General features: G+C 40.6%; 1 protein-coding gene across 1 annotated transcript; it reads left to right on the forward strand.

Annotated features, from left to right (window-relative positions):
• Positions 1-6,266: 6,266 nt before the first annotated feature.
• LOC149319985 (vitelline membrane outer layer protein 1-like) lies at positions 6,267-12,537 on the forward strand. Its single transcript, XM_089512718.1, has 3 exons — positions 6,267-6,456; positions 8,928-9,022; positions 11,028-12,537. Exons 1-3 carry the CDS (start codon positions 6,286-6,288, stop codon positions 11,320-11,322), a joined length of 561 nt encoding a protein of 186 aa, XP_089368844.1. The 5' UTR covers positions 6,267-6,285; the 3' UTR covers positions 11,323-12,537.
• The last annotated feature ends 8,294 nt before the right edge of the window (positions 12,538-20,831 follow it).

Raw genomic sequence — 20,831 nt, forward strand, 5'->3', positions numbered from 1 at the left:
TCACTAGGTGAACCAGAGCTTTTTGAATGGCAATAGCTAAAGCTTGTGCTGTTTCTATAAGGCAGTCTCTGAAGTCTGGGATTTCACTGCACTTATGGCTACATTCTGTTTATTATTTAATTTTTAAAGGCATGTTAGTAGTATTACAAATGGTGTTGGAAATTCTGCTACATTTTAACTTCATTATTTGATATTTGTATAACTGTTGTTTATTTTTTATGTTGTGATGACCTGAGTTAATTTGAACTGACTGAAATATAAGCATATTGCTAATTCTGTTTGTAAGATAGCCACGGAGAAAACAAACAAAAATGGGCAGAGTGAGAGGGTCAATCACCAGGTCTTTCTAAGAGCCCCCATAGAGCCATAACCCCCTGTTTCCATACCATCTGTGCCAGGGCAGTGCCTCTTTATGACCATGCAGTCACTGAAGACATGGATATCCAGGAATCTGACCAGCAAAGGAGATTGAAAGATTCCTTCAAAATAAAATAAATAAAAAAGAACCAAGCAAGCAAGTCCAAAGAAGTCAGGCTGTGGCATCCCCTGGAAAGCCCAGGGGGTGCACCCCCTCCCAGGATAGCAATGTCTACTGAGAATAGGATGTGATGGCCTCGCTGGCAAACCACGAGGTCATGACTCACCTTCTGGTTGACAATGCTTTATCCATAATTGGATAAGCCCATGTTGATTCGGCTGAGACAGTGTACACATCCTGTTCCCTTTGCTAATTAGGATTTTCCTGAATACACATTGGTCCCTGATTCCGCAAATTGCCTTCTGATGTACTATGAGATAATGAAAACCTAATGTAACCCTGATGTCAATAAAAGGGGCTGGCCAAGACCTGGCCAGAAGAAGTTTTGCACCCCCATTCCTGTCTCTGCGTCTCATTGCCGCGACATCAGGCAGGCAGGGTAGATTAAAATTATGAATTTTAAAATCAACAGGCATCCCCCTTCCTTCTAATGAAATCATCTAAACAGAGCCTGAAAATGGATATTTATTTATTAAAGGAAAGGTGTTATCTACTGCAAATCACCCAAATATTTTTTAAAGAATACAATAATTGAGGTCAAGGAGAGGAAATATTATACAAACTGAAAGCTTCGTAAACTACCATGTTTTAAAAATGTACATGCGAGTTTTGATCACTACTCATAACATTACAATTCTCTTTTGCCCCATTTCAAATTAATTTGGGGCTGTAACTCCCACAACACCCTTGGGTTTCTGGGAGCTGTAGTAAGACATATTTTAAGTGTTTTACTCTCTTCCATGCTCTCTCTGTTGCCTTGTGTAGCTCTGAATTACTTTACTTTGAAAACTGGTGAGACAAAGGTCTAATCTGCACTGCAGAAATAATAACATTTGCCACTGTTTTAACTGCCATGACTCAATGCTATGGAATTCTAGGATTTGTAGTTTTGTGAGATATTTAGCCTTCTATGTCAGAGAGCTCTGATGCCACAACAAACTACAAATCCCAGGATTCCATAGCATTGAGCCTTGGCAATTAAACCAGTGTCAAACTGCATTGTTTCTGCAGTGCAGGTTAGGCCAGAGGCCAGAGGGACTGGTTAGCATAGAATCATAGAGCTGGAAGAGACCTCAAGGGCCATCCAGTAAAACCCCCTGCCATGCAGGAATACACAATGAAAACACCCCCAACCGATGGCCATCCATCCTTGGTTTAAAAACCTCCAGAGCAGGAGATCCTGCCAACTCCGAGAGAATGTATTCCACTGTTGAACAGCTCTTGCTGTCAGCAAGTTAGCAAAGTGGTTAGCAAAGAACTACTGGGATTCAGGCTCATAGCTAGATCAATAGGGCAAGCAGACTGTCAGATGGAAAATTCCACTGAATCCTTGCAATTAATGCAACCATTTTGTTGATATATAGAACATGCAAATCCATGTTGATCTATCCCTTGAGTTAAGATGTAACACACAATATATATCCTGACTATTTGATACCATATGCAATCAGTTGTAGAAGCTAAAGAATGTTAATCGTGGGGCAACTGGGGGAATAAAGTAAGTTTTCCTCATATTTACATTCACCATTTTCAATCTCACCCTGGGACATACACATCCCAAGAAGTTGTTAATCATTTGTTATTTCTTAAGTTTTCCCTCCCCACCCTCCCCCAGATATTCTATGACAGTGTTTTTATTATTTATTCTGGCATGTGAACCAGGGGAAAAAAGTCAAAACATCAAATAGATAGGTATGTTAACAAGAATGTATGACATAATCTTTATCTTTTAAACATGGCCTTGTTTAAACAGCTGTTACACAACTCATCCAACAGTTTAATTATTACCAATATCTAGGACTTGCAATTTAATGGAATCTGTGAGGGGGAGGAAGAGAGACCATGGAGATTATTAGATGGGGGACAAAATGTCCTTGTCCCATCCTTTTCCCATTCTCATAGTGCGATGGCAAGAAGATTTTTCATATGACATCGTGTTTATCTGAACATTATCCCATCCAGAAAGCACAATTGATCGTGATCATGCGAAAGACATTCAAATGATGTTATGTAGTTCCCATCATTGTCCTGCCATCATTGAAGCAACATTGCCCGGCATTTTGTATTAATGGGAGTTCACGTTAATGCAATGCAGCTTCAATTATGGGACAATAGCACTGCGTTTGGCAATCTTGTTCTTATCCTGTTTTATGTGATCATCTCCCATGAGTTGAAGGAGTGTGTGTAAGAATTAAGTGGCTAAGGAGGTACAGTATGAGATAGAAAAAAAGCAAGACAAAACATGCAGCTCAGTGTGTGTGTGTGTGTGTGTGTGTGTTCAAGAAAGAAAGAGAGAGAGAGACCTTAGTAGTAGCATCTTAGAAATTCCTCTCAGAGAAATGGGTCAGTGGATCAGAGGATTGGGAAAAACAAACCCCTGCTAGATTGAGCATGTGAAAGAAAAAGATTGATTGAAATGGTGTTACTGAGTGTGAGAGAGAATGTGTGCACATATGAGAGTGCTTGGGAAAATAGAGAAACAGGACCTCTGGGAAGCTGGTTCTGCTGGCCCCCAAATCTTCTGCTGTCCCGATGTCTCCAACAGCTCCAACAACTGTCCAAAGATCTCTTTGTTCATTTCCTTCTCTCACTGGACCTCATCCAATCCCTGTCCCACCTGCCTTACTAGACCAGAGGAGCTGCATGTAATGTGTCTGTGTTTGTGAATGGAAGTCCTCAGCTAGCTAACCAAGAGGGTGGTGGTGATGCTGGCACTGGGCAGCAGTGAGCCCAGGCACACATTCTGCTCCACTGGCTCGCTGGTACAATGTGTCGTTCTTTCGGTAGCAGAGCCACTGAGGCCACTTCTCTGTCTCTGAGGGGCCCCTGCCAGAGCCATTTGACTGTGGCAGCCATGATCGAGAAGTATCACTGGCTGCCACCACTGCCAGGGACCAGGGACGTAGCTAGGATTTTAGGAAGGGGGGGGGGGGTCCAGACTAAGTGCCACCATTATAATGGGGCTTGAGTGCAGCGGTGCAGCAGCACACACCATTCATTTTTCTAATGGAAGGGGGGGTCCGGACCCCAAGAACCCTCCCTTGGCTACGTCCCTGCAGGGACCATCATGGATGCTGGCTCTTGTTTGGCCACCATGAGCCTAGAGCACACTGGACTGAGTGAGTATTTTGGCTGAGACTGAATCAGCATCTCAGCCCTTGGACTAGGGCAGTGATGGAACAGGTGGGGGGAGCAGCAGCAGTGACACAGGATGGACCCTGCCAGAAGTCATGATCCAGCAAGCTTCCCCACTCTCCTCCTCCTCCTCCTCCTCCTCTTTCCTCAGGCAAAGGCAGCTACTCCAAGCCCCCTCCTCAGCTTTTTCAGCACCTCTGATTGTCTTGCTACAGAAGAACGGGATATAAATAAAAGTTTTATTATTTATTTATTTATTTCTCTCCAGGTCAGAAAATATTTAGGAAGCAGAGGAGGAAGGATCAAGGACTCCAAGTCTCACACCCTTCTTGAATAACTCTTGCACTCCTCCTGCCTCACAGTTTGAGAACCACTGCATTAGATTCTTAGGTGGATGGGTATTCTTTTGTTGTACCTTCACAATTGTGATTGTTGCTTCAGTAAAACCCTTGGATTTAGGAATTAAGGGATTAGATGTGATGGTAAAAGAATAACACAATTGTTACTCTGGATGAACTTGTGGAGGCCATATCTGTCAAATACATTTTTACAAGGTAATGTTCAGCTTCCTCAATCTGGTGGCGCAGTGGTTAAATGCCGGTTCTGCAGCCACAAGGTTGTGAGTTCGATTCCCAGGGACTCTAAGGTGGACTCAGCCTTCCATCCTTTCATAGATCAGTAAAATGAGTACCCAGCTTGTTGGGGAAATTATCTTACAGACTGTAAACTGCTTAGAGAGTGCTGAGTTCACTGATAAGCGGTTTAGAAATGTATATGTTATTGCTATATAATTTGGCTACCACTAAGCACTGTTGCCATCAAGATTTCATTGAGAGGCCATGGAAAAGGGTGATGCTGCAAAATTCAAATGGTTTTGTGGGATTGCATCTCAATTGTCTACAAATCAAAGCATTCTTCCTTCCCAGGACTCACCTTTCCTCCTTTCCATGTACCAAGCTTTCCATAGGAATGAGCTTGGCAAGTCGCAGCATGTGATTCTCCCTCACATTTGCTCATTATCTGGAGCCATGAACAATAAACCAAGCTTTCACTAGCTGTGTTGCACATCCCATCATCCAATAGTACAAAGCATATACAAAAACATAGCTAACAAGCATGACAGGACCTATGATCCTGATATTTGCTTGCATTGAAAGGTCCTTGTCTGCTACTAGGATGACAACAGAGATGAAGTTCACCTAAATTCTTTCCGAAGGACATGCCATAATAACTTCGAACAGCCTCAGAGAAGGCTTTCTCTCATTTTCCCACCAAATAAATCTCTAGAGGTGGTGTGATTGAAAGTACAGTCTCTTGTGCAAAGAGTAACGTTTTATTGTTTGGGGGTAATGAGGATGTTGGTAGCCTGATATATAACATGGCACAATTGTTTTGTACATGCCTCCTCCTCCTTTTGATGCCTCATTTTTGGATGTTCTGCTGTTTTGACAGATCTACATCATAACTATATATCAGACTTTCAACCCCTAGTCCACTCTTTCAACTAGACACTGCTCCCCACCCCAGTCAAACTGGCATGCCGTTTTCCCCCAGTCAACATGGCACCATCTAGTGTTCAGTCTTGTATTTGCAAACTAACTAACTAACTAACTAAATAATAAAATAACACTTTTATTTATATCCCACTTTTCTGTGACAAGACAATCAAAGCGGCTTTGATAGTCTTGCCTAGGTTCCACTTTTCTAACTGAGTCCACATTTTGACAGCCCTTTGATCTGTAACACTTCAGATAAGCAGAGATTTCCTGCATTTGAAAATAACAAAACATTCTATATAGTGTGCCAGCATGGCACTTATGGTATTTTGCTGAGGCCCTTTGAACTATAGAGAAACCAGTAATGGTGGTATACTTTTCCTCTAGGCTCTGGACCATGCCTTGCTGTTGTTGTTATCTGCAAGTCAGCTTTGACTGTTGACGACCTTATAAATGAGAGACTTCCAAAAGCCTTAGTCATGCACTGTCCTGCTCAGGTCTTGTAAACTCTGGCTTTCTTTGGATTATAGTAACTTTGTCAATTACATTGCTCTATGTATCACTCATAATGTGAAGAAACCAGCCAGCAAGTAACAGTTCTTGACAGTTGGTTGAAAGCGTTCTCTATTTGATGAGTTGCCAAGTCTGTCTACAGGCAAAGAAAAGATAACAGCCTTAAGAAGATACATGGATCACCAGGTCATAGTCTTCCCAACAAAATGTATAAAATATAACATATGAATTAGCATAAGGAAGTTGTAGGATATCAGCAGGGCAAAGAAAAGGTTAACTTTTTTGTCATGTGTAACTATGTTGAAGCCATTCCAGCTGAATTTCCCAACAATGGTGTGGTTTCATAAGATTCTACTTATTGCTTAACTGTCTAATCATTATTGAGACACAGGCTAAGCTGGTTTGCAATCATTTCTCTAGCATTCACAGAGTTTATTTATTTATTTATTTATTTATTTATTTATTTATTCACATTCTTTTCTCCCATAAAAGGATTTTCCAATTTCCAAGTCTGACCCAGCTCCAGTTCCTAAGCTATAAATCTTCAGAGCTCTTGTTCTACAACTGAGTTGCAACATCTAAATTCAAAGTACTTGGCTTGCAATGGACCTCTCCATCAACACTGTCCTCTTCTTGATCCTCTCCTGCTGCCTCTGGGATATAGAAACTCGAAATTATAACTCTATCATCACAGTGCCAAATGGAGGACCATGGGGTGTTTGGGGGAACATTGATTTTTGTACTCAAGGTTATGCTCATGGTTTTTCACTGAAGGTAAGTGTCTTCTTTCTTTTTACCCATTGTGGTGATATCTTAATTAGGACAACCAAAAGCTACAAAATAGATACTGTAGTGAAGTCATCCAGATATTTTAGACTATTATTTATTTATTTATTTATTTATATCCCATCTTTCTCCCAGTATAGGGACTCAGGGCAGCCAAATTTTTTTTAAAACAGTATAAGTTAAAAGCAATACAAAGCATTAAAATGTAGACACAACTACACTTTTCATCATGCTTTTCATCATGCTCTGCGATCAGGGATGGTGGGAGTTGCAGTCACAAACATCTGGAAAGCACTAGGCTGGGGAAGGCTAAGCTAATGGCATTATTCTTCCTTATGATGGGATAGGTCTCAGACTCAGATCCTGGGTAAGCATGTGCAACTATAAACAAAAGAACATTTACAAAAAAACCCTTTTAAGCAATACTGGGCAGAGTGGGTGTGTTGGGAAGGGAAACTTGGAGCATTGCTCAATTCTAGAAAATATACCATACAAAAGATCTAAGGTTTCCCATCCAAGATGTCCTTCCCAGTTTCCATACCAAGGCCAGAAAAAAATAATGATTGAACTTCTGGTGAGTCCTGAATGGAAAGATGTACCCCCTTCACACCACACAACTATAGCATGATGATTCCACCTGAACTGTCATGGCTGCATCCTATGGAATCCAGTGATTTGTAGTCTGGCGGAGCTCCAAAGCTCTCTGGCTGAGAATTCTAAATGCTCCTCCTTAAAGTGTCAGGATTCCATAGTTAAAGTGGAATCATAGTGCTGTAAATGCATAGTGTGAAATGGCTCCTGGGCCATATGGATACACAGCTTTCCTTAGTGAAAGGCAACTTCTTATGCTGAAAGCAGTGTGGTGCCATGTCAGAGTAGGTCTGGGGAGATGTAGGTCCAAATCAGTATTCAGCCAGTGGGTGCATATCAGGCTCATCTGCCTCTCATGGTTGCTAAGAAGATTATGAGGGGAAGGGGTGGGGAAATGACACATACTTACTATTAATGAATTGATAAATCCATTCCCTTCTGTTTAGGCCACTTTGAGGTTCCTGTGAGACCTGAGATCTTACACAGGCCAGCCTCATCTGTCCTTGCCAGGCGTGACTGCATTGCCTCCAAGTGTCTTCATTTGTCAAGAACAGTCGTGATAATCCTTTGGTTTTTAGTTGCTTTTGAAATGTGCCAGTTTCTCCCTTCACTTGCAACTTCCTCCTGGCTTACTTCTGTTGGTGCAAATTTAGTTAAAAGTGCAAAAGTGGGTTGCACTCAATTAGCTCAGCAGGGGGAGCAGGGACGTAGCCAGGATTTTAGGAAGGGGGGGGGGTCCAGACTAAGTGCCACCATTATAATGGGGCTTGAGTGCAGCGGTGCAGCAGCACACACCATTCATTTTTCTAATGGAAGGGGGGGGGGGTCCGGACCCCAAGAACCCTCCCTTGGCTACGTCCCTGCAGGAACCATCATGGATGCTGGCTCTTGTTTGGCCACCATGAGCCTAGAGCACACTGGACTGAGTGAGTATTTTGGCTGAGACTGAATCAGCATCTCAGCCCTTGGACTAGGGCAGCTTCTAATGGAAGGGGGGGTCCAGACCCCAAGATACCCCCCTGGCTACGTCCCTGGGGGGAGAGAAGAGCAGAGGGTGGGGCAGAATGTGGCACTTCCCAGCAGATGTAGGCAGAAGGAAATGGCTGCAGTTCCTCACCACTTGTCTGTTCTACCCCATTAATATGTTTTGCCATCTTGGCCACACTCAAATGTTATTTGGTCACATGTATCCCAGTTTCATCTGTTAAATGTTGGGAGGTATATGACTGTCCCTTAGTGCTATTTTGAAAACCTGGCAACCTGATAGATTTCTCCCCTGCTCCAAGTGATTGCCTGATGTCAATGCTAGGGCAGGTATTTTGGGTGAATATAAAAGGTTTCTAATGAAAGGAATCAAATGGATCACAGTGGGGAAAAAAGAAAACCTTGCCTTAAATTAGTCATTACTGTTTATGTTGATTTCAGTGCAATTACAACCAACTCAGGAGATTATTGCACATCTTAATACCGTGATTTACCTCTCCCGAATTCTAATTCAGGCTGCATCCAGGTCCTGTGGCATGGCTTTTGTCGCTACATCTGCCATCCGAGTACAACCCGGCTGCAGGTCCCTTAATGTGCTTCCAGTTTTGAAAACTTTCCGGCTTTGAAAAATGGCCTCCAAAGCACATTAAGGGACCTGGGCTGCAGCTGGGCTGTATTCAGATGACAGATTTGGCTACAAAAGCCAAGCAATAGGGCCTGGTTGCAGTTCAAATTAAACTTCAGTTCGGGAGAGGTAAATCAAGGTATTAAGTTGTGCAATAATCTACTCAGTTTCTCTTAACATTGTATAAATGTGAGAAATATTGCAACCTCTAGCTTAATCCATACCTTTTATATTGTCTCTTTCTCTCTTCTGCCACCAGGTAGAATCATACCTTCCTGAACAGGATGATACAGCCTTGAATGGAATCCGTTTGTACTGTACTGATGGTTCAGTAATTGAGTCTAAAGTTGCACCGTGCGTAGATTTTGAGGGTTTTTCATCCTCTTCCTCATTGGCTTTATTGTTTGGAGGATAATGGTTGAAATATTTTATGCAACTTTATCATATCTGCCAACTGTCTTATTTTGGCAAGGACTGCCCATATCAATCCTTTGTCATCCCACTTTTTCAGCTGCTTGTAAAATGTCCTAATTTCTCTCTCCTCTTTCCACTTTCCCCCCTTGTCCTGAGCTTACTTCAATGGCAGTAACCTGAGCTCAAAATGCAAAAAGAGTTCAGACTCAATTAACTCAGCAGAGGGGGGAGGACAGGAAAAGGTGGAATCTTGCCTGTCCCAGTTGGCGTAGGCAAAAGTAAACTGCTGCTGACTCTCCTTGCTTGTGTGTTCTTCCTCATTAATAATGTTTGCCATCTTGACCAACAAAACTCTGGTGTTGTTTGGCCACACATGTTCCACATTTCATCTGTGAAATGTTAGAGAATGTGGGTTAGATCCATGATAATAATAATTATATTATTATATTTATTTGTATCCCGCTCTTTTCCCAGAACTGGGACTCAAAGCTCATCTGGTTTGTTCTGGCCTGTCTAAGTGTATCAACCCTTTGATTTTCTTCCCTGTTGACACAACTTGATAGGATCCCAAACATCATTGCAGAGTCTTTGCCAGGTGATGGCTTCACTGAGCCCTTCCTTAGGCCTGTAATATAGTATTTTGCCTGTGGGTCCTATCTGCCCTGCTTGCCCATCATTTTCCTTCCTGTCTTTCCTTTTTCATCTGACCTATCTGTATAACTGAGCAGTGTAAGAAGCAAAGAGAAGGAACTAGAGCTTCAGTACTTGACAAGAGTTTGGCCTCAGATGAAAAGTGCAAGAGAAAGGGCTGTGATGACACTCTAGGAAGAAAACAGCTAAGTCTCCTTGCCTGCATCTCCTCCCTCCAAATGTGAAGCCCCATGGAAATCCAAAACAAAACAAAACAGAAAACAGACAGGTAGACAGAGACCCAAATATAAGATGAAAGCTTCCAAGTTTCCAGAGAACCAGAAGAATAGCATATTTCGTGGAATTAAATAAATAAATTAAATTAAAGTATAAACCCCAGGAATCCATAGAAATCCCAAGATGTCATGGCAGTTAAAGTGAAATTCAAGCACGATAATTGTGTTGTGTGATAGAGAGCTGGTATTTGTGTATCTTTGAGATCTCTTTGTTTTTTCTTTATAAGTAAACAGCTAAGTTTGCTGAATCTTTTCTGTTTTAGCAGGTTTTACTTTTTGTTGCAGAATATCTATTACAGATAATATCTCAGAGTGACACTTAACAGCTTCATGGACAGCTGACTTTGGGAAGTCATGACCACTGCGAGGGAGAGGGGAGAGAGGAGGAGAGAAGCAGAATCCCGCCCTGTGGAAGGGACCTACCACACCAATACAAACATAGAATAGCAGTGAGATTGAGCACCTGTCAATGAAAAGGTGCACAACAGTAACAGTTGGAATACACACCAGCTACAGAACAGTCACAATGTCATGTAATAAAGTTTGGCCATAGACACTACTATCTTGATCTTATTCCACTTTTCTATCTTAGTGTGATAATCTACTTAGTCTTGTCTCTAACAGGAGACAAGCCCATCTTCTGGGTCTTAAAGCTCCTATTGCTGCCTTCCGCCACAGAAGTCTGGCAAAGGGCAGCAATAAATATACTTAAATATATATATTTTCTTGAATAAATGAATATGAAATACAATTTGTGAAACAAAGTTTTCAATTAATTAATGCCACTGCCAAAACATTCACATCATGTACTATATAAACTGGGCATACAGAGCTAATGTCTTATTCAGCCAAATGCATTATTCCATATAGGACCATGGGAGAGTGGGACTTGTCTTATTGAGTAGATTGATAGATGATGGACTGAATGGAATACATACAAAGTGCTCAAGATATTGTCAGCATTTTTCATCTGGGTCTGTTAGCATATTTCATACTGACAACATTGGTTTCTTCACCAGGTGGGGAAGCTGGACACCCATTCAGTATTGTCCAAAAGGCAAACTGGTCTCTTTCTCTCTAAGAGTAGAAGAACATCAAGGGAATGGCGATGACACAGCTGCCAACAACATCCAGTTTGCCTGTAAAGATGGAACTGAACTTATGGGCCAAGGGCTGCATTGGGGTAGTTTTGGCCCATGGAGCCACCGCTGCCCCTATGGATTTGTCTGTGGGATTCAGTCAAAGGTGGAGGATTACCAAGGGAAGGGTGATGACACAGCCCTCAATGATGTGCGGCTGTTCTGTTGTAGATGAATTGATGTTTCTACTCCTATAGGTGGTAGTGTCTTCATGAATTTGCTCACCATGTATGTTAACCACATTTTCATAACAACCTGAGAATTGTATCTCTGTGTGTGAGTTTACTTTCCTCTGTACGTGTCACTGCAGAATGAAAAAGAGGAAATAAAAATATTCTTTATTTTTTTTTACATTTTACACAAAACATAATGTAAACACATATATCAACACATATATACATAAGCCAATATAATATACTCAAGACAAAAATGATGACAAAGACATAATGTTGTTTCTTAAAAAAAGAAAAAAGAAAAAAAGGAAATAAAAATATTAAAGAAAAACTAATAAGGCATAATTGTGCATCTAGTTGGTTAACAAACATGGAGCTATTTTGCTTTGTCACATTCCGAATCTTGCTATCTACCTCTGTGCATCACTGGCACTTCCACCATTGAACACTTCCACCATTGAACAAAGAAATAATTTGGGGCGGGGGGGGGGAGAAAATAAAAGTCTATTGGTTTCAAATGCAGAAATTCAGATTTGGTGTTACATTTTGATCATGCAATTAGTGTTTTAGTTCTGAGGGTATATTTTCCCACAGACATTGTCATCAGCCAGATGAACACATTTTTGTCCACATGTGTTCATGGAAAACATATTCTTTTCCTCATCAAAGCACTGAAATTAAAGTATATGCTTTAGCAATACATAAAGGTAATTTATGTAAAAGTTTCCACTTTGACATGACTGTCAAGCCATGTTTGACTGTAGGGGGCAGTGCTCATCTCTGTTACTAAGTCAAACAACCAGCATTGTCAGAGATGATTCCATGGTGGCCAGCATGACTGCATGACTGCAAAGAATGCTTCTACCTTCCCACTGAAATGGTACCTATTTATCTGCTTGCACTTTTACATGCCTTTGAACTGCTAGGTTGGCAGAAGCTGGGAGTAGTGATGGGAGCTCACTTTGTCACATGGTGCTTGGTGGACCTCAAACGGTGGACCTGCTCACCTTGCAATTGTTAGACTGTCTTCACTGCAGTACATACTTAGATGCAAACAGCTTACATTTTATACACAGATACCAAGCACAGATTGATATCTATACTTAGCATCTATAATTTATAACTTTAAGAAACTGATGATACACTGTGATCATAGGTTTCTGAATATTAAAGAATAGAGTTCAAAACAAAATAACTGACTCTTACTGACTCTTGGTTTAAATTTATTCTGAAAAATATTTGTAATGTATTGTTATTTTGTTAAATAAAATATTCAAAAAAATAAGATATGTTTAAAATCATTTGAAAATAAGTCAAGAGTTGATAACCTGTGACCATTCTGATATTGTTAGACTATAACTGTCAGGATCCCTGGCCATTGCCCTTATTGGCTGGACTGGATGCGAGTTAGAAACTGGTAACACTTGAACAGTCACAGATTTTCAGTCTTGAATATAAATGATCTAATATTTAACCAAAGTTATAGAAGAGCATCTCTTCATATACCATGGAATAGTACCAATACAGTATATCAGATGTCAAATATTTAATTTATTGGACATGGCTATGGTCACATGCTCTCACAGAAGTCTCAGCGGAAGGCAAGATCATTTCTCACTTGAAATAAGAAATATTTGCTAATCTTCTGCAAATCATATAACCTATCTGTAGATTGTGATCTAATTGCTGTTCATTCCTGAGATTGACAGGTTTAGTTTAATGCAACATCCAAAGGCTTTGAATCATGGAAGAGATGCAAATCAGATTGCCATGAACTCTCAGCTGATTAAACAACCAAAGTTTATTGCTCTATTTTTATGTCAAAGAATGCAAAACAAGATTCAGAGGAAGTCTGACAAAAGGGTGGCCAGCCAATATTCCTGGTATATAAATTGATATAGACTGAATTTTTATGTTATGTTATGTTATGCTTCTTCACCTAGATCCAGAGTAGATTACCATCCATGGACCTCTCTGTAAGAGCTCTATTCATCTTGAACATCTCTTGCAGCCTCTGTGGTGTAGAACACTATATAATTCTATCCTCAAGGTTCCAAATATAGGGCATATCTCCCCATATGAACCTGCCAGAGCTTTCAAATCATCAGTGAAAGGCTTTGCTTGGTGAAGGTTTGCTTGGTGAAGATATGAGAGAGGGTCTTCTCAGCAGCTGCTCCCACCCTTCCACAAGAAGCTAGGCTCACCCACTCCTTGCTTTCCTTTCACTGGCAAGCAAAGCTCTTTTTGTTCAAGCAGACTTTTAATATGTACAGTGGACCCCCACATTCACTAGGGTTGGGGGTGCAGGACCCCCGAGAGAACACCTATCGAGCAATCTCTAAGTCCTGTCATGCAAAATTAACCATAGAATTGTGCTTGAATACCTAAAATGCTTGAAAAGTGTTTTCCCTAGGAATCTCTCGGTCTTCCAGTGTGACTGTGCCAGAGGTTGATCACAGAGTCATGATGGAGAACCTAGAAAGAACATATTAGTCAAATCCATGAATAATCAGATCTGCAGAAGTCAATGCTGCAAATGTGGAGGGTCGACTGTAGTTATTCTCAGGAAGGCTTATTGTGGTGCACACACTGTGTTTACTTATATTTAAAACTTTTGTATTTTTAGAAAGGGTAATTTTATTCTGTTTCAATGAAATTATTTTAATGGTTTTAAAAATTATACTGATATGTTTTTATCCAATTTGATCTGTGAACTGCCTTGGGTCCCACTGCATGAGAAAGGCTGCATTACTTGGACCGCACATGGGACCACACAGCACATTACTTGGACTGATAGGAGACAGAGGAGGGCCCCTCCAGCAGACCTCAGAGGTATGTATGGAGAAGTGCTCATTCAAATATCAAAGGCTCAAAATTTAATCTTTTTTCCTGTCTTTCCTCAAAATGCTTAAGGTGCACTCTCACCATTTTAACTTCACCAAACACCTGTCTGGCTTTCTTTGTCAGCACAGTGTCTCCCCATCCCTAGCTACAGATCCAGAAAGGTGTATAAGGCCCTATCCAGATCGGCGCTTTGCGCTGGCCTGGATGTGTGCTAGGGTTGCCTCGGGTTGTTTTTTTTACATAGCAGCAGCAGCATAATGGCGGCGCCCTGTATACACTGGTGTCGCCATTATGATGTCACAGTTGCACCAGGTACATGAGGCATGGGCATGATGTGCTCACACTGCATCAGGCCACTTGTGGTGGCCTAACAGCGGCGCCGGAAGGAGTGCCGAAATGGAGCTGCTTCCCGGAGGGCGCCTCGTTCCTGTGGCAACTAGATTGCCGCGGGAATGGTGCCAGGGAGCGGCCCCTTTCTCTTCTGGCTGCGGCTCCCAGGGTGTCCTGGGCATGAAGCCCCAAGGACACTCCTTTTCGGGACCAGGGAGAAGCACATTTTGCTGCTTCTCCCTGGTCCTGAAAAGCACCGGATTGGGGTCTTTGGGCTGCCGCTGTGGCTGCCCTGGCCTCAATACGTGGCACAAAGGGGCGGCTGCAGCCCGTCCCAAAGGGGCGGTCTGTATCCTGCCTAAGTGTTCTTTTTTGTGCCAAGACCTGCATTTTTGTGTGAAGACCAGATTCTCTCAGTCTTCTGGTTTGTTTATGTGCACATATGTAAACATTAAAAATACTGAAACAAACTTTAAAGGTGGTGATAACAAAAACAAACAGAAATGGGGGGAAACCCAACCTTGGACTCATATATAGTTTGTCAGGATTAATCCCCTCTGAAATGACCACCAGATTTCTACATGTCATACACATTCCAGGAAAAAAACAAAACAAGTTAAGGCCATTATTAGGATCACTGAAAAGGTACGTTCACAAAACTTCTAGACTTATTGGTCTGCAATTTGGGGAGATCATTTCCCCAAATGTGATGGACTTGCCTGGGGGAAAAAGAGTTTGAATCGTTGGAAATAACAGAAATCTGGATTTCTACATTTTGATTCAGATTTGGGCCTGAATAGGACTGAATTGATTCAGTTTGAATCAGGGTTGAATCTAAATGATCATACTATACTTAGACAAGTTGAGGAAGCATTGAACAGCCCTAACACAGAGGATTAATTCCACCCACTTTCTCAGTCTTTGGATACATACAGAAGGTACCTGTCATACAAACATACTTTTTTTAAAATGCCAATCAATGGTATAATCCTATAGCTCTCTTCCCAAAAGCAAGTAACATTTACTCCTAGGTAAATGGAAGTAGAATAGAGTGCAGTCAGCCAGACAAAGTGAGTCAGAAAGGGACTTTTCCGTCTACTTACATCAATAGAAACGTTTTTTCAGAGAAAGCTCTGGAGCTCCATGCGCAAAATGATTAATGAATCAAAACTCATTAGCCAGGCTGCTGAAAACTGAACAATGGTGCTGCTTTTAATTTCAGAATCACATCATTTACCTCTTGTTACAAAAAACCCACAATGAATTATCAGCTAACATATTCTTTAACTTACAGTTTCAAAGCTCTGCTGAAATGACAACTCTATCAAGTTCTGGCCCAGCTTGATAGACTCCTATGTAGGCAAAAGCAATGGTATCTTCGCACAGAAAATATACACATGGCAACTATGACAGGTTATGTAAGACATAGCATGAGAAGTATGAATTGTATGGCAACAATGGGGGCAGAATTTCAAAAACTCAGACCTAGAGACTAAGGTTGAGTCCTCCTAAACAGAAAAAATCCCCATAATGCACAGCAGCAGAGATAGGGAGATTGCTTATTCTGGCTGAATTCTTTCCTACTGCTTTGATTTGTGAACCAGGGGAATATCTCATTTGTCCTGGATGTCACTGAAGTGGATGGATGCATTTTTGATGCAGATGGAAAACGCAAATCTGCTGAATGGTCTGTAGTGGCTGCATACAATTGGTTACATTTGACTAAAGCTAATACTTTTCATTGTCAGTCTAGCTTAGCCTTTGCAGTACTAATAGGTTGCCAGAGTGAAAACTGGAGAACGCACCTATATCTTTAATGATTGTATAGAACAAGGCATTCCAACAGGTGCTGCTTGTTACCTGGTTGTGTGATAAGCAACATGTACCGTAATGCCCTTTTCTACACAGCCATTAAAGGTACAGAAGACATTTACAGATTTCCATCTGGCATCCCTAGCCTGTGAGCATCATCCAGTGGGTCTCACAGATGACATGGGAAACTGAAGGCCTGAAAATATGACAGACAAGTGCTATAGCCTTCATAGTCTCATGCAATGGCATGTGAGCACATGAAGACAGGGACCAGTTTTCATCCTTCACTCTTCCCTCACCCTGAAAACTGCATTGATTCATTGCAGGCAGAGAAATTATGTCACATAGATTCTGGTTCCTGATTAGGCCTCAAATTAGTCATTTTGAGAGGGCTCATAATCATTGCCATTGTCATTTATATTAATTTTCAAACATTTTAGAAAAATTTAAAGAATTTTTTGTAGGGGAAGGAGTGAATAATTATTTTCATGCATTTCAGGCAGTTTTAAGCAATTTGTGAGCAACTTTTCACCCAAATTTAACATTTGGGGCAGGGGTTTTGGGGAACATTTTGGTGACTTGGGGAGACTAGGAAAGGGGTTGGGGCTGTATGTGGCCAGTAAGACAATTTCATTTACTTAACAATTACCTATATGAAATAAATCCATTAATGGCTTGGATAATATCTTTATAATTTTTTAAAGGGAATTATTTCAATAGACAAATAAAACTGATCTGAGTCCTAATCTAATTTTTTAACATTATACTTCATATTTAATCTCTTACAGTCTATGGACCTTATCACATGGGGGAAACTGAGCAAAATCAGGGGTTTAAACAGTGATTATCCCATGCACAATTCGATATCGGAATTAAGATTTTCACACAATGTCACTAATAAACAGGGAATAAACAGCAACAAATCATTCATGAGTAAATCCCAAAAACAAATTGTTGTTGTTTATTGCCTGTTTATTGTTTGTTTAATAGCGATGTGTGTGAAAATCTTAATTGCAATATTGCATTTTCCATGAAATAATTGCTGTTTAAACCCCCAATTTCCCTCTGATTTTCCCCGTGTGATAAGGTCCTATTAGTCCATAGGCTATTGAATACTCTTTTGATCTGAAGCTTAAATAAAATCATGCCATATTTTATTTAAAAAATATTTAGTTTTACCTGTAACTAATCCAGATTAGTATGCCTCTTTTTCTGTTCTGGCTCTTTGTCACAGCTCTGGATACCAAGAAGTTAATGTAAAACATTTCCAGAATTTGCAACTGCACACTTCCATCAGCGTAAATACTATTGATTCCTAGATGTCATTTCATCCCACCACCTCAAGTTGTTAATAAAGCTAACCCTGGTGTGGAATGAATAGTTCAATGTTTACAATCATTTTATAGGATTCCAAGCCATAAGGAAATAGACAAGTTGAGAGAAACAAAATGCTTAGTTCTGATGCAACATTGTCCATCTGTTAAATTGATTAAACTGTTCTGCTTCATGCCAGTGGGTTTTCTTTCTAGTCTCACCTGATCCTTGTTTGACATATTGGTTTTTCGGGAGCCTTTAAACCACAGTTTCTCATTTCAGACATTATGAGAAAGTTAATTCTCTCCATGAAGTAAGAGATTCTGAAGTTTGGATACTTTCAAACACAAAATCTACAATGATATATTTTATTTTTTATTTTATTCATATACTACACTTTTCCAAATATAGAACCCAAGATGGCTTTTGGTTTATGAAATTTTCAGGTACACAGATCTCTTTTATTAGGGTAAACACAGTTAACAATGGGGAAATAAACTCTGCTATTACTTCAGTCTTAAAACTGTGGAAGACTACATTCTCCTATATAAGTCTATGTGAATTTGAGATCTTCATTGAGGTTCTTACCTTAGGAGATTATCGCACCCAAAATAACGTGACTTATCCCTGATGGGATAAAGAGGCTACACAGACGGGCAGCTAAAAGCTGCCTGTCTTTGCCTCGGGTCAATTCCATGGCAGCCACATGGTGTGGAACTGACACACTCCCTACAAAAAGCCACTCTGGGCAGCTTCTTTTTAGGGGCATCATTATGGTGCTTGTGTCCATGATGCCGCCCCTTCCGATAAGCACCGTTTGGGCGCTCTGATGCGTGTGTGTCATCATGGTGTGCCCCATGTAAACAGGGGCACACCATGATGGCGCACGGGTGCTGATAGTAGGGCTGGGCACATATGGACACCAAGCCCTATCTAGCCCTAATTTTGGGCTCAGGCTGGTGCAAAGCCCCATCTGTACCAGCCCAAAGTTGCTTTTTGGATTAATACCTGGTTTTTTCAAATGTACATCACTGCTGCTGCCGCTGCCGGGGGACTGCACCCCATCTGCATCCTAGGTCCCAGCTGCGCTTCTCTGGTCACTTTTCAAAAATGGCGTTTTTGAAAAGCATATGGTTGATGCAGCTGGGACCCAGGATGCAGCCTCATTGCAGTCACCTGGCGGCAGCAGCACCAATTTACATGTGATAAAACCAGGTGTTAATCTGAAAAGTAACTTTATCTATCAGGGATAAGTCACGTTTGGGGTGCGATAATCTCCTTAGTTTCTGACACCATGAGAAATCATTGTGAGTGGAGACAAAACTGATCTCATCTTGTTGGCCATTCCCAGATACTGGAATTCTTTGCTAACAAGCAAAGACTTTTTACCAAAGTGAATTAGCCATGCAAATTGTTTCTTCTGAACCAGGAGATGTGCAAACGTTGGGGACTGGGAGCTGCACTAGTCCCCAGGAGACCTCAGATGACCACACCCTCATAAACAATTATAATAAAATTGTTTTTGCTCCTATACACCTCCTGTTCTGGAGAATTTCACCATGTTTTTGATCTCTTCTGCCCAATTTAAATCCAGGGGACGTATTTATTTTTTTTACAACCGGACAACAGGATGGGACCAATAACTCAGCTTCTATTTCTTCTCCTTCCTATTAGACGAAAAACCATCCCCTGAGCCTTAAATGGCCCAAGCTGGGTCTAGGACATGGTGAAATTGCTCTCTTACCTTCCTAGAGAGCATTATGTGGCAAATTTTAGAAGTATTACAAAATGCTTGGACCCCAGAGGGCTGTAGGGATAACAAAAATGGCCCTGAAGGCCACAATCTCCCCAGTGCTGTGCTGTACCAACGAAACCTCTTTTTCTGAAACAGTCAGTTTTGCTGAATCCCATCAATCCCAAAAAATTGGAAGCAGTGTTATGTGATTTACATTTCAAATTATATGCCAAAGTTAACATTTTTAAACATTTCAAGGCTCACATATTGTCTGTTACTGAGCCTTACGCTTCTAGGAGCTGGTCTAGTGTGTAGGAAAAATCAAACTATTTCATTCTCATTCAGGATCAACTCTCCAGACAGAAAAAACAGAGGGGGAACCAATCACTTTTAATACATTTCTGATTCTTCCACCATCCTTGTCTTCTTTGTCTAATGAGACACTTGGATGAGATACACCATCACATTAATGAGAAACGGATCACTTTGCCACTGAGAGTTAAAAACTCTCAAGGGGCAAGTGATGACACAGCTACCAACAACAACCAGTTTGAGTACAAACCTAACATTATTCTGTCAGAGAAAGTACTTAATCTTATGGCACATGAGTCTTCTCTGTGATCCTGCCTTTGTATGCAGCATTCAGACAAGAGTTCAGGATTCCAGGGGTTATATTAAAGATGACACTATCCGTGATGTCGGATTGTTTTGCTGTGACTATGAGTGATTCACTTGAGACTGTGGTGTTCCACTCTCCTGAGTATACAGTGGTGTCACTAGGGTTGGCAACACTTTGTATGGGAGAGGCGGGAAATATCAATAAAATTATTATTATTATTATTATTATTATTATTATTATTATTATTATAGTGTCACCCCACCGTCCCGACCTCCTCCCATACCACACCATACAGAATCCTAAAAAATGTTTTTGTACTAATGTTACTCATAAATGTAATTTCCATACAGCACTGAATGTAGTGGCAATAGTTGTGACATAAACAATTAGCAAAATTACAATTATATCTTTAAATTACAATCAATCAATATTTCAATCAATATTTATTGATTAGCCCGTGGGCCATCTCAAAGTACCACAAAACTAAATGGAACTCTATATAAAACTCTATACAACAAAAGGTATATATAAAAGATATATAAAAATGTGAAAATAAAATAAAATATATAAAAATATAAATATAAATACAGTACACTAGACAATACAACTAGTACAACGAGTACAACAAACATGTAAAACATCTTTAAATTTCAATATCATGCACACAGCTGAAATGTATTTACATTTACATAGTTTCATGTGATTAAAGTTAAAATTTGTGGGGGGAAATGAAAATTTGCTAAGATGTGATCTTTTTAAAGAAAATTTTAAAAAGTTAAAATTAAAAAACAACAACAACGAACAAACAAATTTGAGGCCTTTCCTTTCTCTGCGCACGGATACTCTCCCCACTCATG

Source organism: Sceloporus occidentalis, unplaced genomic scaffold (assembly GCF_023333645.1).
Source record: "Sceloporus occidentalis isolate IW3139 unplaced genomic scaffold, rSceOcc1.0.p SCAF_2, whole genome shotgun sequence".
In the NCBI taxonomy this organism is placed as follows: Eukaryota; Metazoa; Chordata; class Lepidosauria; order Squamata; family Phrynosomatidae; genus Sceloporus; species Sceloporus occidentalis.